The sequence below is a fragment of the Balaenoptera borealis genome (assembly GCF_965194805.1).
Source record: "Balaenoptera borealis genome assembly, chromosome: 5".
NCBI classification, from domain to species: domain Eukaryota; kingdom Metazoa; phylum Chordata; class Mammalia; order Artiodactyla; family Balaenopteridae; genus Balaenoptera; species Balaenoptera borealis.
The window spans coordinates 82408069-82431939 of NC_138862.1; the positions used below are offsets into that span (position 1 = coordinate 82408069).

The window sequence follows — 23871 nt, forward strand, 5'->3', positions numbered from 1 at the left end:
TTCTTCTTTTCCGATTGGATTCCTTTTATTTCTTTTTCTTCTCTGATTGCTGTGGCTAACACTTCCAAAACTATGTTGAATAATAGTGGTGAGAGTGGGCAACCTTGTCTTGTTCCTGATCTTAGTGGAAATGGTTTCAGTTTTTCACCATTGAGGACAATGTTGGCTGTGGGTTTGTCATATATGGCCTTTATTATGTTGAGGAAAGTTCTCTCTATGCCTGCTTTCTGCAGGGCTTTTATCATAAATGGGTGTTGAATTTTGTCAAAAGCTTTCTCTGCATCTATTGAGATGACCATATGGTTTTTCTCCTTCAGTTTGTTAATATGATGTATCACGTTGATTGTTTTGCGTATATTGAAGAATCCTTGCATTCCTGGAATAAACCCCACTTGATCATGGTGTATGATCCTTTTAATGTGCTGTTGGATTCTGTTTGCTAGTATTTTGTTGAGGATTTTTGCATCTATGTTCATCAGTGATATTGGCCTGTAGTTTTCTTTCTTTGTGATATCTTTGTCTGGTTTTGGTATCAGGGTGATGGTGGCCTTGTAGAATGAGTTGGGGAGTGTTCCTCCCTCTGCAATATTTTGGAAGAGTTTGAGAAGGATGGGTGTTAGCTCTTCTCTAAATGTTTGATAGAATTCTCCTGTGAAGCCATCTGGTCCTGGGCTTTTGATTGTTGGAAGGTTTTTAATCACAGTTTCAATTTCAGTGCTTGTGATTGGTCTGTTCATATTTTCTATTTCTTCCTGGTTCAGTCTCGGCAGGTTGTGCATTTCTAAGAATGTGTCCATTTCTTCCAGGTTGTCCATTTTATTGGCGTAGAGTTGCTTGTAGTAATCTCTCATGATCGTTTGTATTTCTGCAGTGTCAGTGGTTACTTCTCCTTTTTCATTTCTAATTCTATTGATTTGAGTCTTCTCCTTTTTCTCTTGATGAGTTTGGCTAATGGTTTACCAATTTTGTTTATCTTCTCAAAGAACCAGCTTTTAGTTTTATTGATGTTTGCTATTGTTTCCTTCATTTCTTTTTCATTTATTTCTGATCTGATCTTTATGATTTCTTTCCTTCTGCTAGCTTTGGGGTTTTTTTGTTCTTCTTTCTCTAATTGCTTTAGGTGCAAGGTTAGGTTGTTTATTCGAGATGTTTCCTGTTTCTTGATGTAGGCTTGTATTGCTATAAACTTCCCTCTTAGAACTGCTTTTGCTGCATCCCATAGGTTTTGGGCCGTCGTGTCTCCATTGTCATTTGTTTCTAGGTATTTTTTGATTTCCCCGTTGATTTCTTCAGTGATCACTTCGTTATTAAGTAGTGTATTGTGTAGCCTCCATGTGTTTGTATTTTTTACAGATCTTTTCCTGTAATTGATATCTAGTCTCATAGCGTTGTGGTTGGAAAAGATACTTGATACGATTTCAATTTTCTTAAATTTACCAAGGGTTGATTTGTGACCCAGGATATGATCTATCCTGGAGAATGTTTCATGAGCACTTGAGAAAAATGTGTATTCTGTTGTTTTTGGGTGGAATGTCCGATAAATAGCAATTAAGTCCATCTTGTTTAATGTATCATTTAAAGCTTGTGTTTCCTTATTTATTTTCATTTTGGATGATCTGTCCATTGGTGAAAGTGGGGTGTTAAAGTCCCCTACTATGATTGTGTTACTGTCGATTTCCCCTTTTATTGCTGTTAGTATTGCCTGATGTATTGAGGTGCTCCTATGTTGGGTGCATAATTATTTACAATTGTTATACCTTCTTCTTGGATCGATCCCTTGATCATTATATAGTGTCCTTCTTTGTCTCTTGTAATAGTCTTTATTTTAAAGTCTATTTTGTTTGATATGAGAATTGCTACTCCAGCTTTCTTTTGATTTCCATTTGCATGGAATATCTTTTTCCATCCCCTCACTTTCAGTCTGTATGTGTCCCTAGGTCTGAAGTGGGTCTCTTGTAGACAGCATATATATGGGTCTTGTTTTTATATCCATTCAGCCAGTCTGTGTCTTTTGGTGGGAGCATTTACTCCATTTACATTTAAGGTAATTATCGATATGTATGTTCCTATTCCCATTTTCTTAAATGTTTTGGGCTTGTTATTGTAGGTGTTTTCCTTCTCTTGTGTTTCTTGCCTAGAGAAGTTCCTTTAGCATTTGTTGTAAAGCTGGTTTGGTGGTGCTGAACTCTCTCAGCTTTTGCTTGTCTGTAAAGGTTTTAATTTCTCCATCAAATCTGAATGAGATCCTTGCTGGGTAGAGTAATCTTGGTTGTAGGTTTTTCTCCTTCATCACTTTAAGTATATCCTGCCACTCCCTTCTGGCTTGCAGAGTTTCTGTTGAAAGATCAGCTGTTAACCTTATGGGGATTCCCTTGTGTGTTATTTGTTGTTTTTCCCTTGCTGCTTTTAATATGTTTTCTTTATATTTAATTTTTGATAGTTTTGTTAATATGTGTCTCGGCGTGTTTCTCCTTGGATTTATCCTGTATGGGACTCTCTGTGCTTCCAGGACTTGAGTAAATATTTCCTTTCCCATATTAGGGAAGTTTTCAGCTATAATCTCTTCAAATATTTTCTCAGTCCCTTTCTTTTTTTCTTCTTCTTCTGGGACCCCTATAATTCGAATGTTGGTGCCTTTAATGTTGTCCCAGAGGTCTCTGAGACTGTCCTCAGTTCTTTTCATTCTTTTTTCTTTATTCTGCTCTGCAGTAGTTATTTCCACTATTTTATCTTCCAGGTCACTTATCCGTTCTTCTGCCTCAGTTATTCTGTTATTGATCCCTTCTAGAGTATTTTTAATTTCATTTATTGTGTTTTTCATCGTTGCTTGGTTCCTCTTTAGTTCTTCTACGTCCTTGTTAAATGTTTCTTGCATTTTGTCTATTCTATTTCCAAGATTTTGGATCATCTTTACTATCATTATTCTGAATTCTTTTTCAGGTAGACTTCCTATTTCCTCTTCATTTGTTAGGTCTGGTGGGTTTTGACCCTGCTCCTTCATCTGCTGTGTGTTTTCCTGTCTTCTCATTTTGCTTATCTTACTGTGTTTGGGGTCTCCTTTTCACAGGCTGCAGGTTCGTAGTTTCTGTTGTTTTTGGTATCTGTCCCCAGTGGTTAAGTTGGTTCAGTGGGTTGTGTAGGCTTCCTGGTGGAGGGGACTAGTGCCTGTGTTCTTTTGGATGAGGCTGGATCTTGTCTTTCTGGTGGGCACGTCCACGTCTGGTGGTGTTTTGGGGTGTCTGTGGCCTTATTATGATTTTAGGCAGCCTCTCTGCTGATGGATGGGGCTGTGTTCCTGTCTTGCTAGTTGTTTGGCATAGGGTGTCCAGCACTGTAGCTTGCTGGTCGTTGAGTGAAGCTGGGTCTTGATGTTGAGATGGAGATCTCTGAGAAATTTTTGCCGTTTGGTATTACGTGGAGCTGGGAGGTCTTTTGTGGACCAGTGTCCTGAAGTTGGCTCTCCCACCTCAGAGGCACAGCCCTGATGCCTGGCTGGAGCACCAAGAGCCTTTCATCCACACAGCTCAGAGTAAAAGGGAGAAAAAATAGAAAGAAAGAAAGAGGATAAAATAAAATAAAATAAAATAAAATAAAATAAAATAAAGCTATTATAATAAAAAAGAAAAAAATTAAGAAAAAATTTATTAAGAAAAAATTTTTTTTAATTTTTTAAAATTTATTTTTTATAAGAAAAAATCTATTAAGAAAAATTTTTTAAATTTTTTAAAATAAAAAATAAGAAAAATCTTATTAAGAAAAAAATTATTTTAATTTTTTAAAATATAAAATAAGGAAATAATTATTAAGAAAAAATATATTAAGAAAAAAAATTTTTTAAGTAAAAAAAAAAAAAAACAAAAGAACGGACGGACCAAACCCTAGGACAAATGGTGAAAGCAAAGCTATACAGACAAAATCTCACCTAGAAGCATACACATGTACACTCACAAAAAAAGGAAAAGGGGAAAAATTAATATATCCTGCTCCCAAAGTCCACCTGCTGAATTTGGGATGATTCGTTGTCTATTCAGGTATTCCACAGATGCAGGTACATCAAGTTGTTTGTGGAGCTTTAATCCGCTGCTTCTGAGGCTGCTGGGAGAAATTTCCCTTTCTCTTCTTTCTTTGTACAGCTCCCGGCGTTCACCTTTGGATTTGGATCCGTCTCTGCGAGTAGGTTGCCTGAGGGCGTCTGTTCTTCGCTCACACAGGACGGGATTAAAGGAGCAGCTGCTTCGGGGGCTCTGGCTCACTCAGGCCGGGGGGAGGGAGGGGTACGGATGTGGGGCGAGCCTGCGGCAGCAGAGGCCGGCATGACGTTGCAGCAGCCTGAGGCGCACCGTGCGTTCTCCCGGGGAAGTTGTCCCTGGATCATGGGAGCCTGGCCGTGGTGGGCTGCACCGGCTCCCGGGAGGGGCGGTGTGGATAGTGACCTGTTCTCGCACACAGGCTTCTTGGTGGCTGCAGCAGCAGCCTTAGCGTCTCATGCCCGTCTCTGGGGTCTGTGCTGATAGCGGTGGCTCACGCCCATCTCTGGAGCTCATTTAGGTGGCGCTCTGGATCCCCTCTCCTTGCGCACCGTGAAACAAAGGGCAAGAAAAAGTCTCTTGCCTCTTCAGCAGCTGCAGACTTTTTCCCCAGACTCCCTCCTGGCTAGCTGTGGTGCGCTAACCCCTTCAGGCTGTGTTCATGCCGCCAACCCCAGTCCTCTCCCTGGGATCCGACCTCCGAAGCCCGAGCCTCAGCTCCCAGCCCCCGCCTGCGCCAGCGGGTGAGCAGACAAGCCTCTCGGGCTGGTGAGTGCTGCTCAGCACCGAGCCTCTGTGCGGGAATCTCTCCGCTTTGCCCTCCGCACCCCTGTGGCTGCACTCTCCTCCGTGGCTCCGAAGCTTCCCCCCATCCACCACCCACACTCTCTGCCCACGAAGGGGCTTCCTAGTGTGTGGAAACCTTTCCTCCTTCACGGCTCCCTCCCACTGGTGCAGGTCCCGTCCCTATTCTTTTGTCTCTGTTATTTCTTTTTTCTTTTGCCCTACCCAAGTACGTGGGGAGTTTCTTGCCTTTTGGGAGGTCTGACGTCTTCTGCCAACGTTCAGTGGGTGTTCTGTAGGAGCAGTTCCACGTGTAGATGTATATCTAATGTATCTGTGGGAAGGAAGGTGATCTCCACGTCTTACTCTTCCGCCGTCTTGCCCAGAGCCCCCTGCATTTAATTTTTGATAGTTTGATTACTGTGTGTCTTGGCTTGTTTCTCCTTGGGTTTATCCTGTATGGGACTCTCTGCGCTTCCTGGACTTGATTGACTATTTCCTTTCCCATATTAGGGAAGTTTTCAACTTATTATCTCTTCAAATATTTTCTCAGACCCTTTCTCTTTCTCTTCTTCTTCCGGGACCCCTATTATTCGAATTTTGGTGCGTTTAATGTTGTCCCAGAGGTCTCTGAGACTATCCTCAATTCTTTTCATTCTTTTTTCTTTATTCTGCTCTGTGGCAGTTATTTCCAGTATTTTTTCCTCCAGGTCACTTATCTGTTCTTCTGCCGCAGTTGTTCTGCTATTGACTCCTTCTAGAGAATTTTTAAATTTTATTTATTGTGGTGTTCATCATTGTTTGTTTGTTCTTTAGTTCTTCTAGGTCTTTGATGAACGTTTCTTGTATTTTCTCCATTCTGTTTCCAAGATTTTGGATCATCTTTACTGTCATTACTCTGAATTCTTTTTCAGGTAGACTGCTTATTTCCTCTTCATTTGTTTGGTCTGGTGGGCTTTTACCTTGCTTCTTTATCTGCTACATATTTCTTTGTCTTCTCATTTTGTATAACTTACTGTGTTTGGGGCCTTCTTTTCACAGGCTGCAGGTTCGTAGTTCCCATTGTTTTTGGTGTCTGCCTCTAGTGGATGAGGTTGGTTCAGTGGCTTTTGTAGGCTTTCTTGTGGAGGGGACTGGTGCCTGTGTTCTGCTGGATGCGCATGGATCTTGTCCTTCTGATGGGCAGGGCTGCTTCCGGTGGTGTGTTTTTGGGTGTCTGAGAACTTAGTAATACTTTAGGTAGCCTCTCTGCTAATGGGTGAGGTTGTGTTCCTCTCTTGCTAGTTGTTTGGCATGGGGCGTCCAGCCCTGGAGCTTGCTGGCCGTTGGGTGGAGCTGGGTCTTAGCATTGAGACGGAGATCTCTGGGAGAGCTCTTGCCAATTGATATTACGTGGGGCTGGGAGGTCTCTGGTGGACCAATGTCCTGGACTCGGCTCTGCCACCTCAGAGGCTCAGGCTTGACACCCGACCGGAGCACCAAGACCCTGCATGCCATACGGCTTGGAAGAAACGGAAAAAAAAAACCCCAACAAAACAAAAAAACAAACAGATAGGACCCCAAACCAAATGGTAAAAGCAAGACTAAACAGACAAAAATCACACAGAGAAACATACACACTCATGAAAAGAAAACAAGCAAACAAACAACAACAAAAAGAAAGAAAGAAAAAAGAACAGTCAAAACCCTAGGACAAATGGTAAAAACAAACCTTAAACAGACAAAATCACACAAAGAAACATAAACATACACAATCACGAAAAGAGAAAAAAGGAAAAAAAATTGTAAAAAATTTAAAAAAGAAAAAAGAAAAAAGAATCCACCAATGAATGATAACAAGCACTAAAAAGTAAACTAAGATAAACATAAAAATCAGAAACGAATCAGATGCAGAAAGCAAACCCCAAGTCTACAGTTGCTCCCAAAGTCCACCACCTCAATTTTGGGAAGATTCGTTGTCTATTCAGGTATTCCACAGATGCAGGGTTCATCAAGTTGATTGTGGGGGTTTAATCCGCTGCTCCTGAGGCTGCACAGAGAAATTTTCCTTTTTCTTCTTTTTTTTGCACAGCTCCTGGGGTTCAGCTTTGGTTTTGGCCCCGCCTCTGCGTGTAGGTCGCCCTCAGGCATCTGTGCCCACCCAGACAGGACGGGGTTAAAGCAGCAGCTGATTAGGGGGTCTGGCTCACTCAGGCCGGGGAGAGGGAGGGGTACAGTAGTCATAATTGGAATTGTGGGGCGAGCCTGCAGTGGCAGAGGCTGGCATGACATTGCAACAGCCTGAGGTGTGCTGTGTGTTCTCCCGCGAAGTTGTCCCTGGATCTTGGGACCCTGGCAGTGGCGGGCTGCACAGGCTTCTGGGAGGGGTGTGTAGGTAGTGACCTGTGCTTGCACACAGGGTTCATGGTGGCTGCAACAGCACCCTCAGCATTTCACGCCTGTCTCTGGGGTCTGAGCTGATAGGCGCGGCTTGCACCCATCTCTAGAGCTTGTCTAGGTGGTGCTCTGAATCCCCTCTCCTCTCGCACCCCGAAACAATGGTCTCTTGCCTCTTAGGCAGGTCCAGACTTTTCCCTGGACTCCCCCACCGCTAGCTGTGGCGCACTAGCCCCCTTCAGGGTGTCTTCACGCAGCCAACCCCTGTCCTCTCCCTGGGGTCTGACCTCCGAAGCCCCAGCCTCAGCTCCCAGCCCCCACCCGTCCCGGTGGGTGAGCAGACAAGCCTCTCAGGCTGGTGAGTGCTGTCGGCACTGATCCTCTGTGTGGGAATCTCTCCGCCTTGCCATCTGCGCCCCTGTTGCTGGGCTCTCCTCTGTGGCTCCAGAGCTTCCCCCCTGCCACCCCCCGTCTCTGCCATTGAAGGGGCTTCCTAGTGTATGGAAACTTCCTCCTTCACAGCTCTCTCCCAGAGGTGCAGGTCCCGACCCTATTCTTTTGTCTCTGTTTTTTCTTTTTTCTTTTGCCCTACCCAGGTACGTGGGGAGTTTCTTGCATTTTGGGAAGTCTGAGGTCTTCTGCCAGTGTTCAGTAGGCGTTCTGTAGGAGTTGTTCCACATGTTGACGTATTTTTGATTCATTTGTGGGGAGGGAGGTGATCTCCACGTCTTACTCCTCCGCCATCTTGAAGGTCTCCCTCGAACAATGTTCTTTTAAAAATAAGTTTTAGAATGCATTCTTCTAAAATTGTTCTCTGTTAATATTAAACTTAATTGTTTATCAGTTTGCCCCATTTTAAACATCTAAAGGATTAATATTTTAATACATAAGATTTAATGTCTTAGTCTAGGCTCCAAATATATAAACTACTTAATTTTTTAATATAATACTTATATTAAAGCATTCTCAGTAGACAGATCAGGCAGTACCACCTACAGCAGCGGTCCCTAACCTTTTTGGCACCAGGGACCGGTTTCGTGGAAGACTATTTTTCCATGGACGGGGGTGGGAGGGAAGGTTCAGGCGGTAATGCGAGCCATGAGGAGTGGCAGATGAAGCTTTGCTTGCTCGCCAGCTGCTCACCTCCTGCTGTGTGGCCTGGTTCCCCCGCGGCCCGGGGGTTGGGGACCCCTGTCCTACAGGAAATCCCACACTTTGACCTTGGTCATTGAATCAGTTTACATCCAATCAGGAGATGGAAACCATGTAGTAGATTACACAGGGGAAGTTTAATATAAGGAATTGTCGGACTTTCCTGGTGGTGCAGTGGTTAAGAATCCATCTGCCAATGCAGGGGACATGGTTTCAAGCCCTGTTCTGGGAAGATCCCACATGCCGCGGAGCGGCTTAGCCTGTGCGCCACAATTACTGAGCCTGCGCTCTGGAGCCCACGAGCCACAGCTGCTGAGCCTGTGTGCTGCAACTATGGAAGCCCGTGTTCCTAGAGCCTGTGCTCTGCAACAAGAGAAGCTACTGCAATGAGAAACCCTCACACCGCAACGAAGAGTAGTCCCCGCTCGCCGCCAACTAGAGAAAGCCTGTGTGCAGCAACAAAGACCCAATGCAGGCAAAATAAATAAATAAATAAATAAACAAAGAATTGTTAAACTCTAAGAAATAAGTGACCAAAAGATATAAGGAAATTCTGTGTGTTTCCTTTGAGCTGAGGGAGTATATATACCCAGGAAGGACAAAGGTGCAAGGAATTCCCCCTCCCCAAGTCTGGGGTTCAAAACTTGTTGGAGAAAGTGTAGTTCAGCCCACAGAATAGCAGAGAAGCTTGCCTCTTTGCCCAGGCTGTACTGTTTTGAATTTGCTGGACAAGCAGGAAGCAGCCCTTTGGAAAAGCAGCCCTTTGCCCAGGAAGGCATGGGCAATGAGCAGTGAACGGCGTGGGTGTGCAAAGGTGGCATAGGCTTGGGTAGGCAGGAGGGAATGATGCAGGCAGAAGGCCTTCAGGACGCTGGTTTGCATGTGGAGAGGGCCACGGGAAGGCTATCACCAGGCCAGGCCAAAACCGCAAGGTTGTCGAGGAACCGTACATTCTGGGTTCACGGCTGGGGCAGACCTCCAGCAGATTTCATTCCCCCCCACCCCAGCCTGTGTGCAGCAAACGTGAGAGCCCCTTCCTCCTGTAGTGTCCCTCTAGTGCTCTCTACTGAGAAATTTAGCATCTTGCTCAGTGTAGAAGAAAAATGTTTAAAGGAATTCTGTTCACTGTGGCTGAACATATATTGAAAGGAAAATTTGGAGTTGAGAGGCATTAGTTGATACTAGCACATTTATAATCTCATAATAATCTGGGCCCCTTTTTCCTCTTTACTGCTTAGTGTCAACTGTGAAGTGACTTTCTCCATGTATTTTACAACCCAGCTATTATGATGAAGAGAGGTAGTCTAAGAACAGATCTCCAAGTTGAGTTTTGGTGCCATCATCTGAGCCTCCTTGTCCCCATTCAAGAGTAGTTAAATGAATAGTTAAGTAGAGATGCTATTTAGCTGTAAGTAGTAAATTTGTAAGTTCTTACTCCTAACTCTGGATTTCCCCAGTGGCACTGATTTTAAAGTTGGCTGGCCTAATCACAGGTCCAAGAGAAATGAGAGGTAATTATAACAACTGATTAAAGAAAAAACATGGTGAATATATTTTCTTTAATTCTATTGGGAAATATAAATTTTTGTATATAAATGTTAATAATTTGATTTTAAATTATATCTCATTGATACTTAGAATGTGTTTTATTATTGTTGTGACTGATTAATAAAAAAATAAAGCTCCAGAATGCCATACTGGTTTGTATAAATTTAAAAATGAGGTTCTTGACTAACACACAGACACGTTCCTTACAAAAATAACCTTTAACCAAAAAAATGTATTGTTTTATATTCAGTAAATATCTACTGAGCCCCTGTGAAAAGCACAGACGGTTCAAGATCTTAGTTTTCTTAGATCAGGTTGACTGGTTAGCATCCTTTTCTTGTGAATTTTCTGAACTTTTTATTCCTAGATCAATAGATGAATGTGACAGATGTCTTGTACTACTTCCCTTAGTTTTAGACTGTCAACGATTATCTGCCCATTGGATTAATGGCTGCTAATAACTTATTTGGGATCTGTAGAACTACACAGCTGGGTGTTAGTGGCATGGCAGAAAACTGTGCCAGAGTCTTCATGTTCTCAGTCTCCACTTGTGCTCCCTCCCATAGGGAGTTTCTTTGTTCTCAAATTTTTTCTAATTGAAGTTTTAGAAATCTGTTGGCTAGTCTGGTAACTCAGCCCATCCACTATTGATTTTTGCAGAGGAAGGTAGGAGGCTGATGAGATGGTTTAATAAAATGCCAATAAGGTCAAGGCTTGTTATAAAGAAATCAAAGGTAATGACTATCATCATCGTCATCCATCTTCAGACAAAAAAGGGGTGGTACTCATACAGCTTTTCTTACCTTGCAGTGATCCATAATCAGCCACTTTTCACTTCTTCCTCTTTCCCTCCATCAGGCTTCTCTCCCAATGTTTTCCTGTACTGCAAAGTGCAGATACTTAATACACAGTGGTTGAGTCTCTGTGTGCTCTGTCAGCAGCCATCCTTTTCTTTCTGAACATATGGTTTTTCATGCTTCATCTCATCCTCAGTCAATCATCCTTAGAAGACTCCCTCAGCCATCCCTTTTCTAACCAATTACTGTATTAAAACCAGCTCTACAGAACAGCTCCCGGTGGATAAGTAGGACTTCTGAGATTAAGGATAAAGAGGTAGAGATATTCGCTCCATGAAACCCTTATTTGGCCCCCTAAAAGGAACTGGAAGCCTAAGAGAGTTCTCATTCTCTGCCATTTTTTTTTTTTTTTTTTTTTTTTTTTTTTACTATGGCCTGTTTTAGCCAGACTTACCTATTGGATGTTTCCGAACTCTCTGGCCCTGCAAGGGGCTCTTTCCCAGCTGGAATTGTCTGTGTCTACAAGTTCAAGGAGTCCCATTGTGCCAGTTTATTCAGCAGAGTGGCTCTTATGGTATCCAGTCTCCTTAGGCAAGGGAAGGGTCTTGCTCTCTTTCTAGATTATCTGTGATGAGACTGACTTCGTGGCAGGAGACCCTCTGTTCCAGTAAGGCTGTTTACCCCACTGCCCCTGAGACAACCCACACTACTTCCACCTCTGGATTTTGCACAAAGCCTGCCACTTTACTTTCTTTTGTCCAAGTCCTAGCTCTTCTTAAGTTTATATTCGTTTCTTGGGAGCCTCTTCTTAGCCCTTCCGGCCCTCACTTTTTCTGGGCTCCTGCACCTTATATAGTGTATACCCCACAACTTAATACTTCTCTTTCTTCTTGTGGTGCTTACAGATGTTTGTGTGACCCAAATTGGATCGTAAGAGGGATGCATTTTACACTTTACCCCTAGTTTTTCAGTGGTAGTTACTTATTAAAATACACAATTTTTTTTTTTTTACATGTATCTGTCCCTCAAACCAGAAGACTTGGCTTCAGGTAGGACTACACATGGTTTAAAAAAGGATAGAGGCTTCATCATGTCTCTCTTCACATTGGCTACTCTAACTTTGTAAATGTGGTGAACAGCTTCTCTCTCTCGTTGGTTTATGGCACTTTTAGAAATGTTATTTTTAAGGCAGGCCTCACTCTACTGGCTGCCCTACTTCAGGGTGTCAAAATTGTGGCCCGGAGCAGTGCAAACTGTAGAGGTCTGTTGGTGAGGGCTCCTGCCCTGCACAGGCTGCTCAGTGGTACTTCCTCCACCTCCTCCATTCCCCCTCTTACCAGTTTGACTTAACTCCAGGTCTGAGTGTAAAACCAACTGGGAGAGGGTGGTAGCTTGATTGTCGAAGTCTGATTTGTGCTTTAGACCAGCTTTATCTGTGCCCATCCCGTGAGAGGAGCAGATAGAAGTGGAAGTGAGTAGAAAGGCAAAGCTGGGAAGCCTCTAGAGGGGCTTGGAGACCTGCAGGCAGCTCCTGTCTTCTATAAGCAACACCAATAATAGAATTTTACAGTGTGCCAGGCATTGAGCCAGTGCTTTAAAAGATAGCACTGACCACTTTACCCTGAGGAAACGGAAAGCATGGGACTGTTAACTTGATAAAGGTTGGACAGCCAGTTCGTAGCCCCAGTCCTTGCCCTGAACCCCCAGGATCTGCCACCTTCCTGGGAATGTCTCTTGTGTTCCTTCCTCTACTGAGCCAGGTGACTTTAGTCAGATCAGAATGTCATGCTTGAAAACCTGTAATAGCCTCCCCTTAACCCCCATCTCTTCTCTTTCCAGTCCCTCTGCACATCTTTACCAGACTAAATTCTCTGAAATCCCTCTTTTATTGTTATTACTTGCCTCCTCAGTAATCTGCAGTGGTTCCCCATTGTTAGCAAAACACGAACACTTTGGCCTTGCATTCTAAGCCCCGTCCAGCCTCTGTCTTCGTCACAAACTTTATCCTCCTTTGCTCTCTTGGTCGACTCTGTGAACCCCACATGCCTGCTGACACATTCTGGCTCTGGAACTGGCCTGGAGCAGTTCCGCTTGCTACTCCACAGGTGTGTGTCTTTTAACAGCCAGGTACAGTCCTTCAGTGAAGCCTGGAACCCTATTCCGCTGCTTGGTGAATGCCCTTGTATACTTACAGTTTTGCTCAACTGGTGTTTTATTTTTACTTTATTTTTTATCTTCTCCCTGCAGTTTGACTAGAAGCTCCTTGAAGCATGACTACACATTGTACTTTTTATTTCCCCACAGCATCTGATTTAGTAGTATAAACATGGTAAACAGTCAATAAATATTTGTTAACTGAGTAAATAAGCCATGCTCTGGTGCTCTGTCTCACTAGGGTTTTGCTTTACATTAATATGTTCCTCCTCACTAAAGGTTACACGATTTGAAAAATGAAGAAATTAGGATCTTGCATAAATTTCTGATTGGGGACTTCAATGTATTGAGCAATGTATGAACTTTATTGTTCTCATAGACTGAAGTACAAAAATATTGGTATATTACTGCCAGTGGAGCAGGGTGGTAGAGGGTAAGGCCACAAAAAATATTGGTTATAATAAATGTTAGGTTTTTTTGCTTTTAGTTTGTGATATGCTACTCAACTAAGTAAATAATGTACATTGCAGAAATAGCTGAATAAGAATATTTAGTATTATTTTCAATATAATGAATGCCCTTGGGACTAAAATAAGCATACTTGTGATTCACTATATAAAATCAAAGAACTGAACTGTGCATGCACTTTCCCTTAGGCCACTCAGTTTTTTTCAGTAGATTTACCTTTTTAATTATATTTTGCTTAGGCTAATTTTAAAATAACTTTGCATTCCCTGAGAGCAGTGTAGTTCATGTGTCAAGGGACACACATTTAACAGTCATAAAACTATCTGTAAAAGCAAAAAGCTCATTCCCCTCCAGAGGATCTTTTTTAAAAATCAAAATGCACAACTGATCCTAAAAACTAGTTTAACAAAGTGCATACAATAGCTACAATAGCTTAAGGGGCCACATAAATCATTTTCTACGTTTGTCCCCACCTGCCTTCCCTTTGTGCTCTACAACCAAAAGAAAGAAACGCCTACTAGGGAATGTATCTACTATGTATGTACAACTGTGCTACAGATTGGAATATTAGCTGAAGTTAATGGCAGAGAATGATAGTGTAAACTAATAAGAGCATTAGATAAATCTTATTAATTAAGTAATGAGTACTCTCATGAAGAGCGAACATAGAATGTCTCAGGGCTTGGGCTCTAGAACTGACCTCTGCCTTATTACATGAGCTTGAGAAAGTAATTAAGTCTTTCCTCTCTCCCTCTGTCCCTTCCTTCTTTCCACCAGGATGAAAACATAAATCTTTTTTAGTGTCTCATTGAGGCATGGTGAAAACAGTATGTAGGTCTGCACAGACCTACTAGAGAATGGACTTGAGGACGGGGGAGGGGGAAGGGTAAGCTGGGATGAAGTGAGAGAGTGGCATGGACATATATACACTACCAAATGTAAAATAGATAGCTAGTGGGAAGCAGCCGCATAGCACAGGGAGATCAGCTCAGTGCTTTGTGACCACCTAGAGGGGTGGGATAGGGAGGGTGGGAGGGAGATGCAAGAGGGAGGGGATATGGGGATATATGTATACGTATAGCTGATTCACTTTGTTATACAGCAGAAACTAACCATTGTAAAGCAATTATACTCCAGTAAAGATGTTAAAAAACAAAAACAAAAAAAACCAGTATGTACTACATATTGTTGCTAAACACCATTGGGGAAGAACGATCAGAAAAATTATGAACCAAGACTTTAAAAGAATAGTGTAAGTTACTTATTTAGTGGTTTTGATTGGCCTTTAGTTGAGAAATACCTGAAGTGTTGAACCAGCTTTCCTGAAAAGAAACATGAATACATGAAATTTATTTTTCACTTAGTGATCACAAAAACCTATTGTGATTAGTCAGTTTCATTGTTGAGAATGTGATTTGAGCTCCCTTGAAAAAGATTCCAGATAAATTAATGGGTTTATGAAGTTTATTTTTAATTTTTATATTATTTTTAAAGATGGGTGTTAAGTAGTGTAATGAGGTGTAGTCTTCACTTTCGTATGGATGAATTTTGTGAGTGGCTGAATGAGTCATTAGCAAACTAAGATTCTACTTCACAGGAGTATTTTGAGAATAAGCTTAAGAATGTGTAAGTTCGTGAGAAAGGAGCTAGGGCTCCTTGGAGAAATGGCTGATTCCTGGACTGGGGCAGGGGAAGTACAGGATAAGCCAGTAACTTCTTATGATGCCAGAACGTGAGGAAGTCGTCACAAAAATATGGCATGTTGAAATGACACAGGGGTAACTTAAAGGAGCTCCCAAGAGCTAAGTCTGGGACAATTTGAGCAACAAAATAAATAGCGGTAGTAAAGGATTACAATCCCTAGAATAAAATAAATATCTATGAGTCCATGCTTCTATCAGTAAATAATTGAATACATAAATAAATGAGGGAGAAGGAGCAGCTCCTGCTTAGATAGAATTCTAATTAATAAATATAGAAGGAATGATGTAAATAGAAAATCACTATTTGGCAAATACCACAGTAGTGATTGTTGCAGACCACATCCACCTGTGCATGCTAAAATTAGTAGATGGTGGTATGATGAGAAACAGGATATTTGCATACTCTCAAAATATCTCTGCACAAGATACTTAATATTATAGAGAGAAAAATACTAACTTTACAGTGGGGAAACCTAGACAAACACCCCATTTTAATTAATTAATTTATTTTAAATTTATTTTTGGCTGCGTTGGGTCTTTGTTGCTGCGCGCGGGCTTTCTCTAGTTGCAACGAGTGGGGGCTACTCTTTGTTGTGGTGTGCCAGCTTCTCACTGCGGTGGCTTCTCTTGTTGCAGAGCACGGGCTCTAGGCATGCAGGCTTCAGTAGTTGTGGTATGTGGGCTCAGTAGTTGTGGCTCGCAGGCTCTAGATAGAGCGCAGGCTCAGTAGTTGTGGTGCACGGGCTTAGTTGCTCCGCGGCATGTGGGATCTTCCTGGACCAGGGCTCGAACCCGTGTCCCCTGCATTGGCAGGCGGATTCTTAACCACTGTGCCCCCAGGGAAGTCCCCCTTCTGGACTCTTTACAAAACTAAATGTTTGATATAAGTTTGTTTTATTATTTCTATGTTTATGAGCAAATCAAACAATATAGTATTATATAATCATTGATATTTAAAAGATGTTTACTAAACTGTGTTTCTCATCTGGCCATCTTTATTACTTTTCTCTTCCCTGACTTCCTCTTTGCATCTGTATCTCAGTATCACCAGATAACAGGCTGTCAGTCTAACTCTGAATAGTATGTTTAATAGGTGTAACTGGTAGAAGAAAATGTAACCTGGAATTTAGCATACCTTTCTCTCCAAGCTGCATTTCTCTTACTTTTACTACACTTCAAGAAAGAAAAATGGTGCTTTGGAGGAGAGAGGAAAGTAAGAGGTAGAACAACTGAGAAGAAGAGAAAAAGCAAATTAAGAAGCACAAAGGCGGGTAAGGGGGTGGGTGCAGCAAGGGGGGTTACGTGAGAGTAGGAGAGGCTGGTCAGAGAAGGCCCAAAGTCAGGCTGCAGGATCCTCTCCACCTTTGGACTAGATAAAGCCCTGATCCCTCTGGGTCTCAGGAACCTCTTATGCTGTGACCAGTGGGTAACTAAACCAAAGGTTACTTGGGCCAGAATGAGCTTAATCAGCATCTGCGACAAGCATTTCTTGAGCGCCTGCCATCCACAGCCTCCTGAACTCAGTAATGACCAGTCTACCACCCAAGAAGAGAAAAGACCAAACCTCCATTCCAGATGTTTTGTTCACCACTCTGTGGACAGAAGGGAGTAGTCCCCTAAATTCTCCCAGTCCCTTTTCTGTCCCCTGCCCAGACTCATCTTTCTCTAATCCTGGGGCTGACAGATCAGAGGGGAGGCTTGAAAGTCTGCCTTTTTTGCCCCTCTGCTTGGATGCAGAGTTCCTACCAAACTGTTAGAACTTGCCTGACTTGAACTTTGCCTGACAAGGAGTAATCCCTTCCTTTACAGATAACAGAATTGAAGATACCTGGTATTGGGTTGGCCAAAAAGTCGGATCGGTTAGTGAATATGTTGTTCAATAAAGTTCTTCGTGAAAATGAAAAATGTCTTTTATTTTTACTTAAAACTGAACGAACTTTTTGGCCAACCCAATATATTTTAAACAGTTTCCCAGGCAGGCATGACAGTTCTTGCTTGTATTTTTGTTAGCGTATAAGGTTTGTGTGAAATATGCCCAGGCTTGGAAGCAGACCTGGGACACCAAAGGCTTAACAATTTTACTCCAGAATGATTTTTTTTTTTTTTAGCTGTGCCGCGTGGCATGTGGGATCTTAGTTCCCAGACCAGGGATTGAACCCGGGCCCTTGGCAATGAGAGTGTGGAATTCTAACGCTGGACTGCCAGGGGATTTCCCTTACTCCAGAATGAAGCTGAGTGTATTTTTAGAGTAGTTTAGTTACAAAGATATTGTGGCATCTAAGCCTACTTTTTTGTACAGGAGTCAAGAAACAGAGTTAAAAAATACAGACAGGCTTGATTGATCTTAATAGATCAGATGTTGCACTATCTGTGGCACAGTTTGCTGTTCACATTTCTGATCTAAAATTGCTATTCGTCCGTGGCTTAATGAACTTATTTAAAAAATCTAAGGTAGTTTTCCTTACAAATGTGATCCCTATCCTAGAATTTTCGACCTAAGAACTAAAACAAATGGGAGCAGCGCACAGTGGGTGATTTGCCTGCAAAGAGATGCTCAGGAGGAGGTCATAAATCAGTGGTTCTCAGCGAGGGCGATTTTGCCTGCAGGTGTATGTGACAACATCTGGAGATGTTTTGGTTGTCAGCCTGGGGAGGAGGTTCTACTGGCATCTAGTGGGTAGAGGCCAAGGATGCTGCTAAACATCCTACAGTGCACAGGACAGCCCCTCAACAGAGGATTATCTGGTCTGAAATGGCAATAGCATCGAGGTTAAAAAACAGTGCCATAAATATGTGCAGAAGATACTGTATGGACTGATTGATAAATCAGCTACGTTAGGAATAAACCCAAGATGGTGCCTACATTTGTGGCTTCTGTCTCTGAGACTTGTAGTTTTTTTTTTTTCTTCCAGATTTCTATTTGTAAATCATTTTAGGCTTACAGACTGGGTAATTGTCATCTCTGTTTTCTTAACAAAACCTCCCATGTACCTAGTGCTAACTGTTGAGTGAAGAAAAAGAGAATGAGCAAAGAGATGCAGGAGGAACAGATCCAGTTACGTTTCACTTCCACATAAACTCTGTGAGAAACACTTAGGCAGAGGGAAGGTTTGGAGATAAGCTTCTTGGTTTTCTAGAAACATCTGGCAGGTCACCCCCCTGCATCTGCCTGTGCCTGTGCTTCTGCTTGGCTAAGGTTGTGCTTGTGGAATTGGTGTCAGGGAGAACATCTCCTGCTTTGGCCACTGATGAGCTTTGGGTCTTGAAAGAGATCATTTCACACCCTGCACCTGACCCTGGCCGCTGAGGGTGACCAGGACAATGCTATATAGGCCATTACCTATTAAATGTGTGTGTATATGTGTATTCTGATTAAAACATAGAAACCTGAAGAGTGAAAGTCTTATCATAATCCTGATGATAAATTTTAAATGTGTATATTAGCATATAATTATTAAAGATAAAAATGGAATTATAATTTTATGGTATATTATACTATTTTACAGTATGTTTTCACCATACTATAACGTGGACATTCTTTATTTTAGTATGATGGGTAAATCATTTCAAGTTGTCTGAAAAATAAGGATGATAGTATCCACCCACCTATTCCAGAGGCATTAAAGAGACTCAAATATAAATTAAGATTTGTAAAGTGTGTTGAGTTTCTTAGATGAAAACACCATGATGTTATGGTACTGTGTTGTATTTTTAATTGATTATAACAATTTTGAATGATTCTATTATTAGTTTCTTCTGAGATGTTATTGAAATATTTTTAAAAACATTCTGAGTCCTCAGAGAGAAACCATTATGGCTACCTTAATGTAGTGTGTGTAATACTCTTAGATTTCAGCTGCCTTTTTGTGTTCCCCACAGGCAAATACGTGTATCAACCGATGACCCCTGTGGAACAGCTTCCAAGCACTGAGATTCCCGCGAAGCCTCGGGAACCCACAAACACCATTCAGATCTCAGTCTCCCTCACTGAACACTTTTTGAAATTCGCATCTGTCTTCCAGCCTCCCCTCCCCCCTGATTCACCAAGGTACTGTATGATCTCAGACCTCTTTATTGACAACTATCAGGTTAAATGTATTAATGGGAAGATGTGTTATGTGCAGAAGCAGCCGGCGCCACATTCCCACAAAATTAGCCCCGAGGAGGTCTCTGCACACGATGCCTTAATATCAAAAGAGAGCAATACGCCAAAAACAGATCACTGCTCTTCTCCCTCAAGTTCTGAGGACTCTGGGATCAATGCAATCGGGGCTCACTATGTGGAGTCGTGTGATGAGGACACAGAAGAAGGAGCAGAACTGAGTTCAGAGGAAGATTACAGTCCAGAGAGCAGCTGGGAGCCAGACGAGTGCACCCTTCTCTCCCCGTCGCAGTCTGATCTGGAAGTGATCGAAACAATAGAAACCACCGTGTGAGGGTCCAGGCAGGAAGCCACGTCGTCTGATCCATGCTGAGCTTTTGTACTTCTGTCTGATGGATCCTTTTTCCAATGCAGTCGATGTTTTCTACCCCTCTCTAACAACCATACCAGTTCAGTGGTCTGCTGATTTAGCTTCACTTTTAAATTAGTCTTATAATTAAGACATTTTTTTCTTATAAATGGTTTTCTTTTGTATCTTGACTTCCTTTTTATGTAGCATCTGGTGTCATGAATTGTGACCCAGCCTTAATTTCACTGGGAACTTTGAAAGCAATTATGTGATGAAGTGATGATCACAGAGCATCATGGATCAGGTTGAGGAGCCACCCAGAGTGAAGGAGACACTGTTTTATAAATAGCCAGTTATTCGCAGAACAACTCTTTGTCGTTCCTTTTGGCGTGCTGATGAGCACCCCTACCCTGCTCGTCCCGTGTGGAAAGTGGTTCACGTGACCCCTCAAGGTGTGCACTGATTGATGCCATTCTGTCCCTTTCCCCGTCTCCCCACCGCCTGCACTGGGGCTGGGCCAGTGCTGCCCTGGCTTACTTCTGGGAGGTTACTGGAGGCCAGCTCAGTCCCTAGTTATGGCCAGTGTCTGCACATCCCTCCGTTACCTGGGGCTGAGCTAGACCTCACTTCAGAAGAGATTCCACCTTCTGTTTCAGGCTCAGTCCAGCTTTAGCTGAGTGCCTACGCTCTTCAGGGATACAGAGTGAACAAGGCCTGACTCCCGGCAGGAAGGGACCACAGTCCAGTAGGCGAGGTAACACACGCAGGTGATGGGACCCAGAGTGCCCTGGGAACCCCAGGGAGGGAGAGATGTACTTGGCCTGGGCTAGCTGGGGATGTTGTACCATTTGAACTGGCCTCTTGGGTGGGTTCCCCAACATATCCCTGCTTTTTAAAATTGTTCTTCAAATCTGGGGGAAACTTTTAGGAGTTATATAGGTATTATATTTAGGAGGCAGCCACATCTGATGTCTTACGAAAAAAAGTCAGTCATAGTTTTAGTTAGCATGGAAGTGCTAAAGACAGCAGTCAGTCCTTTAGGGATTAGGAATGAATCTAATAGGTTTGATTAATTCTGCTTCATTTGGTTGTATGAAGCATTAGGATGGCTTAGGTAAGAACTGGATTAGAATTCAGTATGATGCATGGATTTTTTAATGCCATTGCAAAAACAGTTGAAATAGTTCTCTAAGTCAGGAGAAAATATTTTGTGTAATATTCATTCACTTTACAACAGTAATATTCATGGGCTGTTGTAAATATTCTCTTTTCCTGCACACATAAAATAGTAAATGATTCTTATTTAGCTCTCTTCAGAATTCTGCTCCTAATCTCCATTTGTAACTGGTGTTCTCGTGTGAGTCGGTTACCTGCTGTTTCTCCAAATATACCGTCTGTGAGGCATAGTTAAGAATCCAGGAAATTTAAAATATGGCCCACATGAAACCAGAGCTGTCAAAGTTGGAGCTAGAGAAATACTTCCTACACCCTGACTATCCATGAGCGCGCTCTCATGGCATCATCTCATGACATATCTTCTGTGTCACATTAGTTTGTATTTTAAGAAATAAGAAGAGGCCTGTTGTGTCCTTCCCTGAAGCTTCCACTTGGCATCTTTCACAAATCACTCCAGGCAGAACCTGCTCTCCTAGTTGCATGTGTAGTTCATGTGGCTGGCTAGAAGAGTTTGTTAGCTTTAGGTGCCCCAAGCAGCCATAGGGTTTAGAAAGCAGAGTGTGCATATTCCTTTGAAAGCAGTGTGTGTTAACACTTTCTGTGCTAGATGAGAATGCAGCCAGCATAAAGTTCCCACTTACTGAAACGTAAAGACTCAACAAGTCAAACCAGGAAGGTGGTGAGCAGAGCTCCAGGTACAGCGGGGCCCAGGAGAGGGTGGCGGAGGAGGGTGTACGGAGAGGGGCTTAGGGACAGACAGCTGAGGAGCCCTGCCTTGGGCTCTCAGCACCGCCCAGGATTGAGTGGCCAGCTGCAGCCAGGGCGACGCCAGGGTCCTGACTTCACCTAACTCTGGGTGAGCTTGTTGCAACCCCGGGTGGGAACACGAGGCTCTCTTTCTCTGCACCATTCCTATCAGTTCTCTCCTCCATCCGTTAATCTAATTGGAGTCAACCACCAGGTCTCCAGAGCCATGGGAATCCATGGGCACAGGGCCACGTTTCTGAGGCTGGCTGTGTCAGGGTTGGGCACTTTATATGATAATATCTATGACTTTTGCCTATGTTCCTGTTTAAACTCCTGAACTGCCATTCAGATTAGCCATGATTTTAATGGAATTTTTGGATTTAAGACTAGTTGATAATCACTTTAAATGTTTGCACAAACTCTTTATAATTAAAAACTAAGATTCACTTCTATCTATTTTATAGAACTGGAGATGTTCCACTGGATTCTAAATATCAGATGATCCTGGATCTCAAAGTAGCCTTTTCTAAATAAGCACAAACAAGAATTCTTTTTTTTGTCCTAGCACTCTTAATAATTATCTGAAAATCATATATGATTGAACCGGAATTGTTTCTCTAATGCTTGCATTCCAAAAACAACTGATAAGGATATAAAAATACGTAGTTTCAACTTAAATTCTAGGCCTATTCTGTTCTGTATTATATGAAAGAATTTCTCTGTAATCCTGATAATGTATTGCTCATTTGTATAAGCATATTTATAGGTACTTTTAGAAAATGTTTAGACTGCAATGTGTACTATAGACATAGAACACAGTCATGTTAAATAGGTTTTTGATTAATACTTGTACATTGAGAGATATGAAAGCTTTATCATTTGGACCTTTGCTCACTTGGGGAAAAGAGTTGGGCTGTGTGGGTGGAAAAACTGCTTTCTTGGGCTTTTATCAAAAACTGGCACCATTCCCACTTTTTGAAAGTTGGTGTGAAAGCTGTTAGGTAGAACATACAAAGTAAGTGCTGTGTGGAATTTAGCTTTCTTATCTAACCAAGATTTCTTTTAGAATTTTCAAGTTTCACACGTGTTCATGACTTTTCTGAGAAATGACAAAGCAATTAAAATGCTTTTGTCGTTATAACTGTTTGGTACATTAACAACTGAAGCTTTACAATCAAACCTAGGTATTTTCAAGATTTGACATGCAAATTTGAGGAAAACCCTGAAGAAAAACAGATGCTTTCCTGGAAGGGGGAAGACCTGTAGTTCAAGGTAATACAGTACAAAATGAAACAGAAAATAAAATCACCAAAACCAGAACAAAACCATGAAGTTGTTTTTCTGAGGTACTTTTTGGATTTGATCTAGGATTTGATTTTATCTTGGGAGTGGTGGTTTTATTTCTTAATCTCTACTTCCTGGCCTGTTTGAAACATCAAAGTTCTTTTGGGGCGATCATAAACTCCTTTTATGCAAATTTCTCTACTTGGGCAATAGGATGCAACCAGGTAATTTAGAAAGCTGTCAAAATATCCAGATACAAAAAAAAAAAAAAAAAAATCCAGATACTTTTGGTGGAATAAATACTTCTAGGCAAGAAAAAAAAAAAGCACAAGTTAAAATAATATTTATACAGTCAACACTTGATTATTCCATCTTGTTTGCAAAATTTTGTTGACGTGTTTTGGATTTTTACATGAGGAAAACAAAGTTTCTGTGAGTCTTCTTTCCTACTCCCCTCTCCAGAGGAGGTGTGAGCACATTAAGGAGGCCAGTTGTATTTTGGGCTTTTCTGTAATGTGCGACTGTGTCTCTTCCCGTTGAGGTGGGGAGGAAGAAGTGGGCGTTTCCGCACTTTATCAGTGCTGTCAATTCCAGGGATGTCAGAGCTTCTCACATCCAAACATAAGTACAGGGGCACTTCTCAAAACTAAGTTTGGAATTATTTATCTTCAGAAAATTTCTTATGTCACTGCTCCCTTTCGTTGTCATGGATAATTGAGAGTTGACTGTATTGGGAAAGGGCTGTGTTTCTGTTTGTGCTTTGAGTTCTTTCTATTAAGGCTGAAGCAGTTCTCTCTTAATAGTCTGAACAAGTCTGAAAGCAAATCATCAGTAGCAGTTTTAATGCTGAGCTTCCATATCATCGTGTTCATGTGTACTTTTAAGGCTGTTCGCACCTTGTAATACTCACTGTGTGATTTTTTAAAACCTGTCTGTTTTAAAGTTTTAAGCACAATGTTGATCCGTCTGTAATTTCCTAAAATTATATTCTGTTTTCCTACAAACAGCTCAACTTTCCTCTCTGTATCATACTTTAGGAAAATACTACCTTGTAAAATAAATGTGATTTTCTTCTTTTTTACCAGCACAAATACGATATTTTGAATTTTGGAATATCCTCCCTCTCCACCCCCCTTTAGAGAGGTTCTGTCTGATTCGAATAATAACACAATGTGAGCCTAACGAAACAAAAACAAAAGCCCCC

General features: G+C 42.0%; 1 protein-coding gene across 6 annotated transcripts in view; it reads left to right on the forward strand.

Moving 5' to 3' along the window:
* The window catches only part of LOC309629215 (UPF0524 protein C3orf70 homolog), a 99071-nt gene extending 75323 nt beyond the window's left edge, over window positions 1-23748 (forward strand). Inside the window, exons 2-4 of one of the 6 annotated variants that reach the window (XR_014244926.1) lie at window positions 18889-19912; window positions 20117-20214; window positions 21848-23748. Coding sequence is in view for 1 of the 6 variants with exons in the window: in XM_082393002.1 (XP_082249128.1) it covers window positions 18889-19445 (557 nt within the window). In the remaining 5 variants the exon portion in view is untranslated. Of the gene's footprint in view, window positions 1-18888 lie in introns of all 6 variants that reach the window. The other 5 variants (XR_014244923.1, XR_014244924.1, XR_014244925.1 and 2 more) reach the window with 5 other exon arrangements.
* Window positions 23749-23871: the final 123 nt, after the last annotated feature.